Source organism: Brachyistius frenatus, unplaced genomic scaffold, assembly GCF_029030835.1.
Source record: "Brachyistius frenatus isolate BFR_SWC_R1_liver_20210118 unplaced genomic scaffold, ASM2903083v1 Contig_601, whole genome shotgun sequence".
Classification (NCBI taxonomy): domain Eukaryota; kingdom Metazoa; phylum Chordata; class Actinopteri; family Embiotocidae; genus Brachyistius; species Brachyistius frenatus.
Window position 1 is genome coordinate 1 of NW_027211200.1, and position 16,229 is coordinate 16,229.

A 16,229-nucleotide genomic window follows, 5' to 3' on the forward strand; every position below is an offset into this window, starting at 1 on the left:
ATATTTCAGCAGAATCCTTCCAACGATCCGATATCTCATCAGAATCCTTCCAACGATCCGATATTTTAGCAGGATCCTTCCAACGATCCGATATCTCAGCAGAATCCTTCCAACGATCCGATATTTTAGCAGGATCCTTCCAACGATCCGATATCTCAGCAGGATCCTTCCAACGATCCGATATTTTAGCAGGATCCTTCCAACGATCCGATATTTTAGCAGGATCCTTCCAACGATCCGATATCTCAGCAGGATCCTTCCAACGATCCGATATCTCAGCAGAATCCTTCCAACGATCCGATATCTCATCAGAATCCTTCCAACGATCCGATATTTCAGCAGAATCCTTCCAACGATCCGATATCTCAGCAGAATCCTTCCAACGATCCGATATCTCATCAGAATCCTTCCAACGATCCGATATCTCAGCAGAATCCTTCCAACGATCCGATATCTCAGCAGGATCCTTCCAACGATCCGATATTTTAGCAGGATCCTTCCAACGATCCGATATTTTAGCAGGATCCTTCCAACGATCCGATATTTTAGCAGAAACCACAGATCAAAAGTTCATGAAGTGAAAACAGAACTGTTTTTTGTCTTCTTTCCTTTCACAGTAATCATGTGACGACCTTCACATTTATTTAAGTACTTCAAAGCCAACCGTAACAAGCTACTGACACACTGACTGCATCATCAATAATCTATCAATAATCTGATGATGTCATATATAATCTGTCAATAATCTGATGATATCATATATAATCTGTCAATAATCTGATCATGTCATATATAATCTATCAATAATATGATGATTTCATATATAATCTGTCAATAATCTGATGATGTCATATATAATCTATCAATAATATGATGATGTCATATATAATCTATCATTAATCTGATGATTTCATATATAATCTGTCAATAATCTAATGATGTCATATATAATCTATCAATAATCTGATGATGTCATATATAATCTATCAATAATATGATGATGTCATATGTAATCTGTCAATAATCTGATGATGTCATATATAATCTATCAATAATATGATGATTTCATATATAATCTGTCAATAATCTGATGATGTCATACATAATCAGTGAGAGGGACGAACCAGGATTTTTTCTTCCAAATTTGACCTCCATGTTGCTGCTGATACTTCAGGACTCTTATAGATCAGAACCGTTGTTTTACGTGTCCGTATCGGTACTGAAGAACCGGATGTGATGACTTCCTCCACCAGTGCTGCCCACCGACTGTGATTAGTGGACGACCCCCTTCACCTCTGGAGGCCCAAAGCCTCCGCTGTCTGTTTCATGCAGCAAAAAGACTTTTCGATGCATTTTAATTTTGCAGCGTCACCAAACTGACAATTAAAATGTGAAACTCTTGCGCAAATCCCTAATCACCCTGTAATATCAACACTTACTATGAAACACTGTCCATCAAGCCACTTCCTTTTGAACACATCGTCCCCATTAAAGCTGCTATATAGTGAAATATTATCAAAGGAGAAGCAGCTGGTAAAATGTTCAGACTCTTTTGGGAGAAGGCAGCAAATATTGTGACATGTGGACAAATAAAACCAGAAGTCTCTGTAGGGTCGGATGAGAAGTGAAAATGTGCTTTCTGCTGTTGCACAGAGGAAATGACTCCTGACGTTTCTCACAGGAAGCCCAGAGTTAAAAACTTGGAGCGTGAAGTTTGAAAGTTACACCAGGAAAGAAGAGAAAAACACAAAAAAACACTGCAGAGCTGCATTTAGGAAGGATTTAATGTTTCTGGGCCACATCAGAGACAAAAGTCATGACAGGCTACTGAATACGCAAACCAAATAATACAGTAAAATACTATACTCTGTCGGATGCATCGCATTGGAATGAATGTAAAACACATTAAAGGGACAATCAACTTTATGTCCGAATGATTTGTTTTTCCTGTGAAAAACTAGATTAATGATTCATGACAAATTAAAATCAAATCAGAAGTTAAAGTGAGGAGGGACGTTTCATCCTTGAAGAAAGAAAGAAATGAACAGATGATCAAAGAGGTCTCAGCTTCATCTGTCTTTATGATGACCAGGTGAACCAAAGACAATGATCCTTCTCATGATGCAGCAAACACTCACACGTCCCTCTCTGCCTGTCTGTCTCTCTGTCTGTCCCTGTCCTTCGCTCTGAGATGTTCTGTCTTGTCCACCATTCCTCCCTCTGCGCTCCTCTGCAGAGCGTGGACACATATCTGTTGACGCAGCGACATCAGCCAATCACGCGCCATGTCTCCAAGGTGCAGGACCAGATTGACCAATGAGAGAGCAGCACGGGGCGGGACGTTGTCCAGTGCACTCACACCTCCACGCAGAAAAATCACTGGTGCTGGAGAGCGACAGGAAGACAGACGGGGACTCGGAGCGGAGCTGCAAGACAAGCCAGCGCCACGGGGACAGACGCGGACAGAGACACGGAGGCTGCTCAACGACGAGACACCGCGCGAAAACCGTTGGCATGGCCGTGTGAGAGCGAGCAGCCGCAGTCAGTCCCGCTCTCCAACAGGTCCACCAGCCGCGAGCATGTCGACGGCAGAAGGAGCTGGCCAGCGCGAGGAGGGGGAGTACGGAAGGGCGGCGAAGCGGCTGAAAACGGAGGACACGGAGACGGAGACGGAAACGGAGGAGACGGAGGAGCGGGAGGAGCGGGAGGAGAGGGAGGAGAGGGAGGAGGGGGAAGAGGAGCTGGAGGAGGGGGAGGACTCGGACTCCGGCTCGCTGCCCGGTAACGGAGAGGCGGCGACAGATAACCGGGCCCGGTGGAGCGCGAGCCAGTTCGGAGCAGGACGGAGGGTAAGGCGAGCAGAACATTACCTAACGGTACCCTGCGGCACAGCATCACTGGCGCGCGTGTGCGTGTGCGCGCGCCCCCGCGGCCTTTTGCTGCTGCTGTCAGTGCAGAGCTACCTGTCACACGCGCCGCTTCCTGCCTGCACGAGCAGCACGAGGGCCGGAAAATCCATGAATGTGTTTCAGCATCAAAACTAAACCGGATTGAAATCATTTGTGGAATCAGTGAAACGCTGTCTGACGTGAGGTCCGGTTCATTCTGTGGTGCGGTGATCCTGTGGTTCTGCTCAGTTGTCTGGGTTTAAACTTCTTTTGTGACTCTGCAGTGGTGAGCGGGCCTGAAAACCGAGTTCACTGTGAGCTGTGTTGAGTTTCAGATCATCAGCATCATCATCATCATCATCATCATCATCATCATCAGTGGGCCACAAACCAGATCCTCTGATGGAGAAACTGTTCCTGTTTGTCTGATGTCTGTGAGTGAAGTCGGGATGTCCTGAACCCGACTGAGCGCTGTAGTTCAGAGGTCACCTTAAAGCCGGTCTGAGATGACGTCCAGCTGGACGAGGACGTCCCTGCTGCAGTTTGTCCCGACCGAAGCTCGGTGGCGTCGATCGTGTCTTGACAGGAAGACAGCGACGCTCTGGTTTTACACTTCCTGTGATTTCAGCCTCGTGGCCCGTTTCATGAGCGGAAGTCTGAAAGCTGCACGTTGTGTTGTTGCGGTTTCACAAATGATGGTTGACCGTGCATCCCAGAGGTCTGCACGACCCGCCTGGGGTTGGTTTCATCAGTCAGATCAATATGATTATTATTATTATGATTATTATTGAGACCGTGTTGTCCATCGATGTTCTGGCCTGCTGGTTGAGCATTTCGAGGTTCTGCTGACCTCAGAAAAAAAACACCCAGCAGTTGTTTTTTTGTTGTTGTTTTTTTAAACACATTTGTGGCCTTGCTGACGTACCAGAAGTCCAAACTGCTGCCTGTTCTTCATTTTATTTTCTGTTGCTCTGCACTCAGCCGGATCCATTATAGCGCACTGAGTGGAGGAAAGGAACAAGGTCGCCTGCTACCAGGAGCACGGCGGGGTCAGTGTGTTATCCAAGGACAGGACACACATTCATCTGACAGCTTTAGTTTTTCAGATGAAGATTTGACTCAGTGGATGAAATAAGAAATCCAACACAGTTACAGATGAAACCAGCGGTTGTAATACCATTTGTTACATTAGGTAGCGGTAGTGAGTCACTGTAGCGTCCCAGCAGTCCGCCTTCAGTTCGGTGTTACATAGAAATATGTCCCCCCGTCAGATTCTGTGTCCGACAGCGTTGGCTCGTTTTAGACATGACGAGTGAAGTGAAGAATATGAGGGCAGCTTACAGACAGAATCGGACGGGGGGACAGATTTCAGTGTAACACCAGCTCTCTCAGTTTCTGTTTGTGTGCTGCTGTTAGTTTCTAGGTGCTGTTGACTGTATAGACCCAGTAGGACATAGATTTTTTTTTTTAAAGGCCATCAGTTCAGCCTGTAGTTTATATCATACAACAAGTAGTTCTGACCCAGAGATCTGATTGGTCAACGTGCTCAAATCATCATGACATCACATCCTGCTCATCACTACAAATATCACTCCACCTCCTCAATGGGAATATATTTAAAATTTAAAATTTCCCCTCGGGGATTAATAAAGTAACTACCTAACCTAACCTAGAATTAGAATAGAATTTCATATAATAAGTAATATAATGTAGTTTCTACTTGTTCTAGTTCTATTAAATGACCCATTTGGTGAAGTCGGGTCTCTTTTGGTCCTTTTTGGTCGCTCTGAGCACCCGTACCGTAACACCACGGATAGTCACGCACTTACAGTCCTAGAGGAGGCTAGCTGGACCGGTTTGGTTTGAACACATGACACGGAGCTAAAATTAAAAACACATGAGAACATGGATATCTTTGTTCATCAGATATCTTTGTTCATCAGATATCTTTGTTCACCAGATATCTTTGTTCATCAGATATCTTTATTCATCAGATAGCTTTGTTCATCAGATATCTTTGTTCATCAGATATCTTTGTTCACCAGATATCTTTGTTCATCAGATATCTCTGTTCATCAGATATCTTTGTTCTTCACATATCTTTGTTCCTCAGATATCTTTGTTCCTCAGATATCTTTGTTCATCAGATATCTTTGTTCATCAGATATCTTTGTTCATCAGATATCTTTATTCATCAGATAGCTTTGTTTATCAGATATCTTTGTTCATCAGATATCTTTGTTCATCAGATATCTTTGTTCACCAGATATCTTTGTTCATCAGATATCTCTGTTCATCAGATATCTTTGTTCTTCACATATCTTTGTTCCTCAGATATCTTTATTCATCAGATAGCTTTGTTCACCAGATATCTTTGTTCATCAGATATCTTTGTTCATCAAATATCTTTATTCATCAGATATCTTTGTTTATCAGATATCTTTGTTCATCAGATATCTTTGTTCACCAGATATCTTTGTTCATCAGATATCTCTGTTCATCAGATATCTTTGTTCTTCACATATCTTTGTTCCTCAGATATCTTTGTTCCTCAGATATCTTTGTTCATCAGATATCTTTGTTCATCAGATATCTTTGTTCCTCAGATATCTTTGTTCCTCAGATATCTTTGTTCATCAGATATCTTTGTTCATCAGATATCTTTGTTCTTCAGATATCTTTGTTCATCAGATATCTTTGTCCATCAGATATTTATTCATCAGATATCTTTGTTCATCAGATATCTTAGTTCATCAGATATCTTTGTTCCTCAGATATCTTTGTTCATCAGATATCTTTGTTCATCAGATATCTTTGTCCATCAGATATTTATTCATCAGATATCTTTGTTCATCAGATATCTTTGTTCATCAGATATCTTTGTTCCTCAGATATCTTTGTTCCAACCAGACTGAACTAGCTGAACTAGCTGTTTCGTGTTTAGTGTTTCTATGTTCTGTATTTATTCAGTTGGAGACTAGAAATCCTCTCTGTTGCTAGGTGGTTGCTAAGGGCCGGACTACTTCCTGGAGTAGGAAACATTACGTACGTTACATAAGAGTCTACTGACGCCACTCATTGTTTTCCAATTGTTAGTCATACCCTGTGTGTTGCCATGGAAACAGATCACGCTAGCAAAAAGTTTAATATTTTGAGAGTGAATTGCTCCACAATATGAACACATTTTCATTTGCACTTCAATAATGACCTCAGATATGTGTAATATCGCTTCACTTTAGGTTCAGGGTTTGACACCACCGAAGGCACAGTCAGGGTTGATGCAGGACCAATCAGAGTCTGCGGTGTGAGCCTGTTTCAGATGATGTCATTGAGGTGCATTGTGATTGGTTGAAATGGACGTGGGGGAGATGAAGTGTGAGGTCTCGATGGTATTAGTCACCACTGTTTATCTACAATGTGCAGGTACACTTGGTGGTCGAGGTGACACTTGTTTTATTGGGGTGTCAAAAGATGCAGTGAAAAATCTTTGGTTCTCCTCAACGATGTGCTGCTGGTTTGAATCTGCTGTTTGCTGTGTGATCTACTGCGCACTACTTTTATTTATTGTGAATTCGTCAGTCTTTGTTAGATCTGCTCGGCCTGATCTGTACTTTCAGTCAAAGACAAGAAACTCCTCCCACTCTCGACTGTCAGCTGCTTTCAGTGTGTTGGACTGATTTTATTTGATCTTTCAGCATACAGTCCAAACCTCTCTGCATCCTGTCTGCATATATACTACAGAGGGTGATGACGATTCAGGAATCAGAGATGGATGGAGCCTCTTAGTGAAACACTGGTGTTCCCGCCGCAGGAGCAGAAGCTACTCAACTTCTGGGTCGGGGTTAAAAATAGGCGTGCATAGATAATAATGACATGAAAGGAGGCCTATTATACTCATTTCCAGATTTTTATTTCGGATTCGGTGACCTCATGCAGCCCTTCAGTTCATCCTCTGTCTGGAACAAGCTGCGCCAGCTCCTGTCGCTTTAAGGCCCGCCTCCCTGAGAGCTCCCTGTCCTCTGATTGGATAGAAGAATTGCAGCAGGACATCTCTGGTAAATATCACGCTGCTGCTGCAGATCATGTAAACACATATTTAATTAAAATAGACCAAAGACAACACATCAAATGTTGAAACTGAGAAATGTTTTTGTTTTATGAAAAATATGTGCTTATTTTGAATTTGATAGCAAAGACGATTGGACAGGTTCATGTTTACCGCTGTGCTGCATCGTCTCTTGTTTTTAACAACACTGGTCCCGTTCTTGCCTGATTTAGGATTTCAGCTGCTCAACAGTTCAGGGTCTCCTTTGTTGTATTTTTTGATATTTCATGATGATGAGTCAAATTATTTAAATTGGTGACAGGTCTGGATTACAGGAGGTCAGTTTATCACCCGGACCAGGAAAGAGTCCAGAGGAAGGTGAGACAGCTGTTCAGCGAGTTTACACATGTGATAGCCGCTGATAGCCACCACCTGGATTTGGGTTAAATAGTGTGTTGTTCTGCCGTGTATAAATGAAATGTGTGTGCGTTATGGGCAGTCAGGACTGAAGGGTGGAGGCTGTGGAGACATCATCCTATCCCACACATGAGCAGGTACTCTGTTCACGGCTGTTCACTGCAGAATCAGGTCTGAACACAGACTGTTTATAAAAGAGTTCGTAGCTTCCAGGTCTGAAAAATGGTTCCGATGCAGAAGTTCATTAAACTGCAATACCACCGAGTTCCACTAGAGGTCGGCTACAAAAAGCCTCCGGATCCATAGACTCCCATTCAACTTAATTATATGTCATTATTTGAAAATAAGCTTAGAAAAAGACCTGTTTTTGGGGGCGTGTCTGTTTGATTGACAGGCCTGTGGTGCAGTCAGGTTACAGCTATCGGTGGGCGGGACATAGTATCGTCAGGTTTCCAATCAGATCGGTCAGATCCACCGCTGGCTCCTCCCCCCAGCTCGTCCAAATATGGTCACTTCCTGCTCCAAACCGCTCTGAACTAACAAAGATGGTGACGGACAGAATCTGAACTGGAGGATTCATAACGTTCACAAACCAACGATGACATCACTGATGGATGATGACATCACTGATGGATGATGATTGGGTCTGAAGGACTGGTACAAAAAGACAAAGGACAAACTGAAACTCATATGTGGCTAAATGTGTCTATGGTCAGAGAGTGATGCTGCATACTGTATGTGTATATGTATGTGTGTGTGTGTGTGTGTATGTGTGTGTGTGTGTGTATTTTGGTCAGAGATGCGAGCGACTGAGTTATGAAACAAACAACCACAGTGAGAAGTAGAAAGATGTAAATTATAGAAATGGCTATCTGTCAACCAAACTGTTCACTCTTTCCTTTCTCACCGTTACACACACACACACACACACACACACGGACGCACACAGAGTAACACACACACACGGACACAGACACACACACAGAGTGAAGGTGGTGTCATCTTGCGTGTAATCAGCATTACATGCATGTCGTCTGGTTTCCACACACCGTCATCTCATCATTCGAGGGTGATTGAGAAGATGGACGAGCTGCTTAGGGACGTTTATTATTTACAGTCAGAAGTGTGTTCAGGTCTCATTAAATGAAAGCTGAACTCCGTCACATGTTTCTTCATCACCTTCTTCATCCTCAGTCTCACTGAGATCCTGATGAGTTCTCACACTTACCGTTTCATCATATTCACTCAATGTCATGGCAACCAGAAGCCAGATGTTCTTAACCGTGGTACCCGGGAATCCTGCAGGTCCTGCAGGCCCGCTAACAGCTCATGTTTTATTCACATGTACCATGCAGGACCTTCACACTCGACTTTATTCAGTTTTCTGTGTGGAAGTGAAACGAGTTTCTGTCGCGGCAGCAGCGCTGGATCTAAAACCAACGACTGAAGCTGAGAGTAGATATGATCTCAGGATAGAGTCTGTCCTCTCACTGATGTCCAAACGCTCTGAGGCACACACACGTTCACACACGTTCACACACACACGTTCACACACGTTCACACACACGTTCACACACGTTCACACACACGTTCACACACACGTTCACACACGTTCACACACGTTCACACACACGTTCACACACACGTTCACACACACGTCCACACACACGTTCACACACGTTCACACACACGTTCACACACACGTTCACACACACGTTCACACACGTTCACACACGTTCACACACACGTTCACACACGTTCACACACACGTTCACACACACGTTCACACACGTTCACACACACGTTCACACACACGTTCACACACACGTTCACACACGTTCACACACACGTTCACACACACGTTCACACACGTTCACACACACGTTCACACACACGTTCACACACACGTTCACACACACGTTCACACACGTTCACACACACGTTCACACACGTTCACACACGTTCACACACACGTTCACACACACGTTCACACACGTTCACACACACGTTCACACACACGTTCACACACACGTTCACACACGTTCACACACACGTTCACACACGTTCACACACATGTTCACACACACGTTCACACACGTTCACACACGTTCACACACACGTTCACACACACGTTCACACACACGTTCACACACGTTCACACACACGTTCACACACGTTCACACACGTTCACACACACGTTCACACACGTTCACACACACGTTCACACACACGTTCACACACGTTCACACACACGTTCACACACACGTTCACACACGTTCACACACGTCCACACACACGTTCACACACGTCCACACACACGTCCACACACACGTTCACACACACGTTCACACACACGTTCACACACGTTCACACGTTCACACACGCGTTCACACACACGTTTACACACACATTCACACACACGTTCACACACATTCACACACACGTTCACACATGTTCACACACGTTCACACACACGTTCACACATGTTCACTGTAGCTTGAGTTGTTAAAGCAAAGTTTGAATTATCCAGCTGTGGCTCCAAACTGAGATCGGGGTCAGTGGGAGTCGCTGATCGCTGCGCTGCCGTCTGCAGCATGTGAACACTTCCTGTGTAACCTGGTTTCTCGTGTGCACATAAATGCACCGCACCAGTCGTGTTAGCAGCTGGCGGCGTCGCTGGCAGACGGCGTCCACTCCCACGCTCTGGTCTACCGGCAGCTCGTTAGCCTGCACCTGCAGCCAGAACACCTAACGGTGCTGAAGTCCTCTGTTTTCAACACAACTGCAGACAAAACTTTAACCTGCAGTTTCTGACACTTTGAACACCGTGAGACCTCCTTCAGCCGGCTCAGCCGCTGTCACTCAAACACATCCTGTAGCAGCCAAAATCAGTTTGTATTTTAAAATCCTGTTTTGGTGTTGATTTATCCTCAAAGATAAGAAGAATGATATCTTTACTATGATTATGTATTCTATATTTGGCAAAAGAAGTTTCAAACTGTGATATTTGGTTCCAGTTTTGTTGCCGAGGTTACGGTCAAACGAAATTAAAAACCTTCAGACATTTACATTTCCCAACTTTAGTTTTAAGAATAAGTTTAAACTTTTTCTTTATTTTGAGAACAAATGAAATTCTAATTCTCTCAGTTATCTGTTTCTGTCTATTTACCCACAATAAACAATGCAGAATATCTGAGTGGTGAACTACGAGGAGAGATTAGTGGGTTAGTGAGGTATGTTGAGACTAATGGGTTGTCAGTGTCACCAAGGTGGCTCTCTATTAACTTGGCTAGATCACCATGATAACTGATGCTGCAAACTTAACCTGGTCCAGAGAAGGTTATGTTGGAGATATCGGATCAAAACGTAAGAAAGTACCGACTACTGACCAATCAGAACTCTCTGAAAAATGACATCACCAATCAGAGAAGATCCAGTGGAGCTCAGTTTGCGGAGTGAGACAGTCCTCTGGAGTGAGACAGTCCTCTGTGGAGTGAGACGGTCCTCTGTGGAGTGAGACGGTCTTCTGTGGAGTGAGACGGTCCTCTGTGGAGTGAGACGGTCCTCTGCGGGGGGCAGAGTGTTCAGAGACAAATCTCTGTTTCCTGGTGATTTTTATGAGGTACAGATTACCATCATTGTGTTTTTTTACTGATATCCTACAACAGACTGATGAACTAAATCACTGCACGTGTACTTATAAGATCTGACAGTAAACCTACCGACCGCTTTGAATTATGATTTTATATTTATTTATTATTTGCTCCTTGGCCCGTTTGACTCCTCCGGGGCTGCAGCTCAAATGATGAGACTAAAATGTTCATACACATCATGAGAATACATCTAATAATACATTAATGTCATGAAATATGTACGTGTAATTAGTCCGATCTTCCTGTGTATTTATGGTCAGGTGATATTATCAGTCTTTCAACTTCAGCGGTGATTTTTTTACACATCCTTCATCATTTAGGAGCTGCAGCTTTTGCTCCTCGTTTATAAAATATGTGTCTCTGCTGTCAGAACTGTTGTCCATGTTCATGATTGGTCAGACGCTGCAAACGCCTCCTCTTTTATGTGAACGCGTTCAGAGCCGAAGGCAGAAAGAGTTGAAAACCACCGTGGTGGTCGCGGTTCTCTCTGACTGAGAGCTTCTGCTTTGTCGAGCAGCTCAGACAAAGAAAGCCTGAGTATGTTGAACTCGCTTCATCGTACAGCCCTCAGGTCCTATGCTGGCTTTCAGACATCATCATCATCATCATCATCATCATGTTTATTTACTCAGTATGGGGGGGAAAGAAGTGCAGTTTGGATATGAAAGGATTTATTGTGTTTCTTTATGAGCACGACAACATGAATAATTGTCAGTAATAACTAACAGATGAAGCATTAAAACGAGGCGTGTTGCGGCCACTCCTCCTTCATCACATCTCTGGACGTGTTTATCCGTGTCATATATGTGTTTATATATAGACCAGGGAGGTTTGAATCCGATCACAAGTGGTGATGTATTTTTATGCCTGATGTAAACAGGCCCTTTGATTGGTCTCTTGATGATGTAATTTCAGTATTTAACCCGAACACAACGCGGCCTGTTTGTTCTGGACGAGAGCGCAGCCCTCCAGGAACGCTTTAATTCCTGCAGCCGGGGAATTATAGTGTGAGCTGTTTGTGTTAATGTGGGAGCTGATGACTCAGAGCAGGACTTCACTCGTCAGGCTGAGAGCGGTGAGAAGATGGCGGCTGTTCAGTGGGTGTTCTGCAGGCTGCAGCACACAGAGACGTGGTGTTTTTCAGACTGCACCGCTGCCTCTCATCAGGAAGAGATTTTAGAAGAGAGAGGAACTCGAAGAGAAACATCATTTGAAGCTACAGTTAAAAAAAACAAAAAAAACTGACAGGATAGAAGGACTGAAGAGTGAACCAGAGCTCTCAAGGAGAACACTGCACCACTGTGTACTACACTGAACATTACTGCAGGTCAGGAAGTAGTTCTGATCCAGAGATCTGATTGGTCAACATACTCATGACATCACATCCTGCTCATCACTACAAATATCACTCCTCCTCCTCAATGGGAATATAGAATTAAAATAGAATTTCATATATTATGTAATAATATTGAAGTGTAGTTTCTACTTGTTATGGATCTATTAAATGACCCATTTGGTGAAGTCGGGTCTCTTTTGGTCCTTTTTGGTCGCTCCGAGCACCCGTACCGTAACACCACGGATAGTCACGCACTTACAATCCTAGAGGAGGCTAGCTGGACCGGTTTGGTTTGAACACATGACACGGAGCTAAAATGTTAAAAACACATGAGAACATGGATATCTTTGTTCCTCAGATATCTTTATTCATCAGATATCTTTGTTCACCAGATATCTTTATTCATCAGATATCTTTGTTCATTATCTTTGTTCACCAGATATCTTTGTTCATCAGATATCTTTGTTCATCAGATATCTTTGTTCATCAAATATCTTTGTTCATCAGATATCTTTGTTTTTCAGATATCTTTGTTCATCAGATATCTTAGTTCATCAGATATCTTTGTTCATCAGATATCTTTGTTCATCAGATATCTTTATTCATCAGATATCTTTGTTCCTCAGATATCTTTGTTCCAATCAGACTGAACTAGCTGATCAGTTTAGTGTTTCTATGTTCTGTATTTATTCAGTTGGAGACTAGAAATCCTCTCTGTTGTTAGGTGGTTGCTAAGGGCCGGACTACTTCCTGGGGTAGGGAACATTGCATACGTTACATAAGAGTCTACTGATGCGACTGATTGTTTTCCAGTTGTTAGTTGTAGCCCATGTGTTGCCATGGAAACAGATCACACAAACAAAAAGTTTGATATTTTGCGAGTGAATTGTCCGACAATATGAACACATTTAGATTACGTATTTTATCTAGTTGGTAACTTGTTGTATAATCACAGCATCACACTGGAGCGTGTTTTAACGTCATTATTGGGACGACAGAGATGTTTACGGGCCGCAGTGCTGACCGTGTCCCTGTCGTGACAATAATGAAGTTAAAACACCCTCGAGTGTGATATTGCTTAAGTAATGTGCAGAATTATCTGTACCTTGGATGTACTGTATTTATACGTGATACAGACAGCAGAGCAGCGAGGTGCTGTTGGATCTGCAGGTGACGGAGGAGGTCTGATGTTTGTGTAGTCTGAAGCTACCGCAGTGGTCCTGATGAGCGTATTCAGTTTGTTCCTGTCACTGGTTCTGATGCTGCGGGCCAGACACACACACACACACACACACACACACACACACACACACACACACACACACACACACACACACACACACACACACACACACACACACTGGTCGGAGATCCACCGTGTCCCCTCCTCTTATTGCATCTCCAGTCAAGTCTGTTGTCCCGGTAACCGTGTCCTCCACCACCTCCACAGAAACAGGTGGATTTTGTCTCCCGATGGCACAAAGTTGAAGCTCATGATGACGTCACTGACTCCAATCTGAGTAGTTCGATTCAATTCAATTCAATTCAACTTTATTTATATAGCGCCAAATCACAACATAGGTTATTTCATGGCACTTAACACATTAACGTAGTTCGCTGGTGAATTCCAGCCGGTTCTGAGAGGAGCTCATCTCAGGGGTGAGATGCTTACGGGCCACCGGCCTGTAGTCTCTGAGGAAGATGGAGATGAATTATTCTGCACTGGATCTATGCAGGATGCGTCCCACCGCACCAGAACCTTCTGCTGACTCAGGACAGAGGAGCTGTAGAACCTCATGGAGCCGGTCAGCGCCGAGCTTCAGGACTCCCCAGAGGACAGGACAACATGGAGGAAAATACTGCAGAACAAACAGACAGTGAAGTCTTTGTGTTTCACTCTGTGTCAGATTTTGGACTGACGGTTCTTTTCTGGTTGCAGGTTTTGTCGGATAATGTTTGATCTCACATTTAAAAAGCATCTGAACAGCAGCGGTTGTATTTTGCTGCAGTAGAAAAGTTATTTCAGTCCACCAGACCGTCAGTGATGCTGGGTGTGTTCAGAGGAGCATTTTAATTTTATTAAAGACCATCATGATGTGATTTGCGTAACACATCCAGAGCCCACAATCTCTCAGCCTGATGGATAAACATTACACACACATTCATGAATACAGCAGGACGCAGACCAGGACGTATTTATCCTGCTGGAGGAAATGAATAGATCTATTAATCCCCTTGAAGCAGCAGCATATCCTCTTATTTACTAAATCAAATCTATGGAAGACCTAATGGACCTGGTGTGGAAGTGTTTCCTGTTGCAGATGGTGTTGTCCTCTTTAAAGCTGCACGGTGGACACGTGTCCTGAAGAACGAGGACACAGTCTGGAAGGTAGCCATCTGTCAAGAGACAAACGTTCCTCTCATGTCCTGTTTTTCCTCCCTGAACACTTCGATGAGCCGAACGCTGCTATAAATAGATGAAGAGGAATGTCAGTGTGAAGGGAGGAGGGTGGGGTAGTGGTGGTGGTGGTGGTGGTGGGGGGGGGGGTTGAGAGAGAGCCAGACACAACAGAGGGACGAGATTCAGGTTGGACAGAGATGGACTGACTGAGGGACAAGAGGACAAGACAAGAGTTTACAGGAGAGTTCACTCAGATTCCCTCACATGTCCTCAGCCTGTCTGTCTGTCTTTCTGTCCCTGTCTGTCTCTCTGTTCTTGTTTTCTGTCCATCTTTCTGTCCGTCTCTGTCTCTGTCCATCTGTGTCTTTGTTTGTGTTCCTGTCTGTCTTTCTGTCGTCTGTCCCTCTTTCTGTCTGTCTCTTTGTCTCTGTCTGTCTCTCTGTCCTGACTCTTTGTCCTTAATAATATTATAATAATAACCAACAGTTAAAAGCATCATTGTGGGTTTTTTCCCGCCCTTCTCTGACTTCCTGCCTGTTGTCGATGTTTTTTAATTTATTCAATCTGAAAGATTTAAAAAACGACTTCAAACTTCTCCTGATTAATTTTCTCTCAGACAGAAGTGAAATGTTTTCAGAGTGAATGAGTGCAGATGACTGATGAAGTCGGTTTCAGACTGGTCCTTCAGACTCCCAGCAGCAGTCTGGCAGCTCGCTGCAGCACAAATAACAGGAGACACCAGAGTGGAAGACGGTTTTCTGAAGCTGTCGTTACTCTGCTGACCTCAGCAGTCCTCCGACACCCTGTCGTTCCTGTCGGGACGTTCACTCGGGCGTCTTTACGTCTGCTCATTTCTGTCTGCGAGAAGCTGCTGTTCATGTTCCACATTATTGATCCTGAAGTGAGCTGCAGCGTCGTCCTGCTGCTTCAGACAGGAGGAGGACTGTGAAGGGATGCAGGTGTTCAGCAGTGATCCTCAGGACGTGTTTTCAGGGTTTAATATGTAAAAGGATGCTCCTAATTATAAGAGTCCAAATCAAAGGATTCAAACTAACATGCTATTTCTAACTCCACCCACTCATCCACCAGCCTGGAGGTGTCTCACCTGTCAGCCTCGTCTCCATGATGTCAGCAGAAACAGAGTTTGACCCAAAATCAAATGTTTCTCTGCTCCAGTTTCAGGTCTGTGGCGACATCACAAATGTTCCCGTCTCAGTGGTCACGTTAACGTGTTGAACTCAGGTGGTTGTTGCTTCCTGCCGTTCTGCGTTCATCACTGAGCTGAACTATTAGAGCAACCTTCGTACACAAACACGTGTTGTTTTTCAGTGTTTGTTGAGCTTTTGGACACATTTAATCGTCTCTGGTGGAAGTGTGGAAAATCAAATGATGAACGAAGGCGGTGAGACATCAGCAGCTCGAATATACTTTCACCAGACATGAAGAGTTCATTTCACCTGCTCTTCAGTCTTCAGTGTTGAAGTGTGTG

General features: G+C 44.0%; 1 protein-coding gene across 1 annotated transcript in view; it reads left to right on the forward strand.

The window, feature by feature from the left end:
- Nucleotides 1-2,359: 2,359 nt before the first annotated feature.
- Nucleotides 2,360-16,229, forward strand: part of LOC138614866 (heterogeneous nuclear ribonucleoprotein L-like) — a 38,937-nt gene continuing 25,067 nt past the window's right edge. Inside the window, exon 1 of the mRNA XM_069688460.1 lies at nucleotides 2,360-2,849. Coding sequence (XP_069544561.1) covers nucleotides 2,580-2,849 — 270 coding nt within the window. The 5' untranslated portion in view covers nucleotides 2,360-2,579. The remainder of the gene's footprint in view (nucleotides 2,850-16,229) is intronic.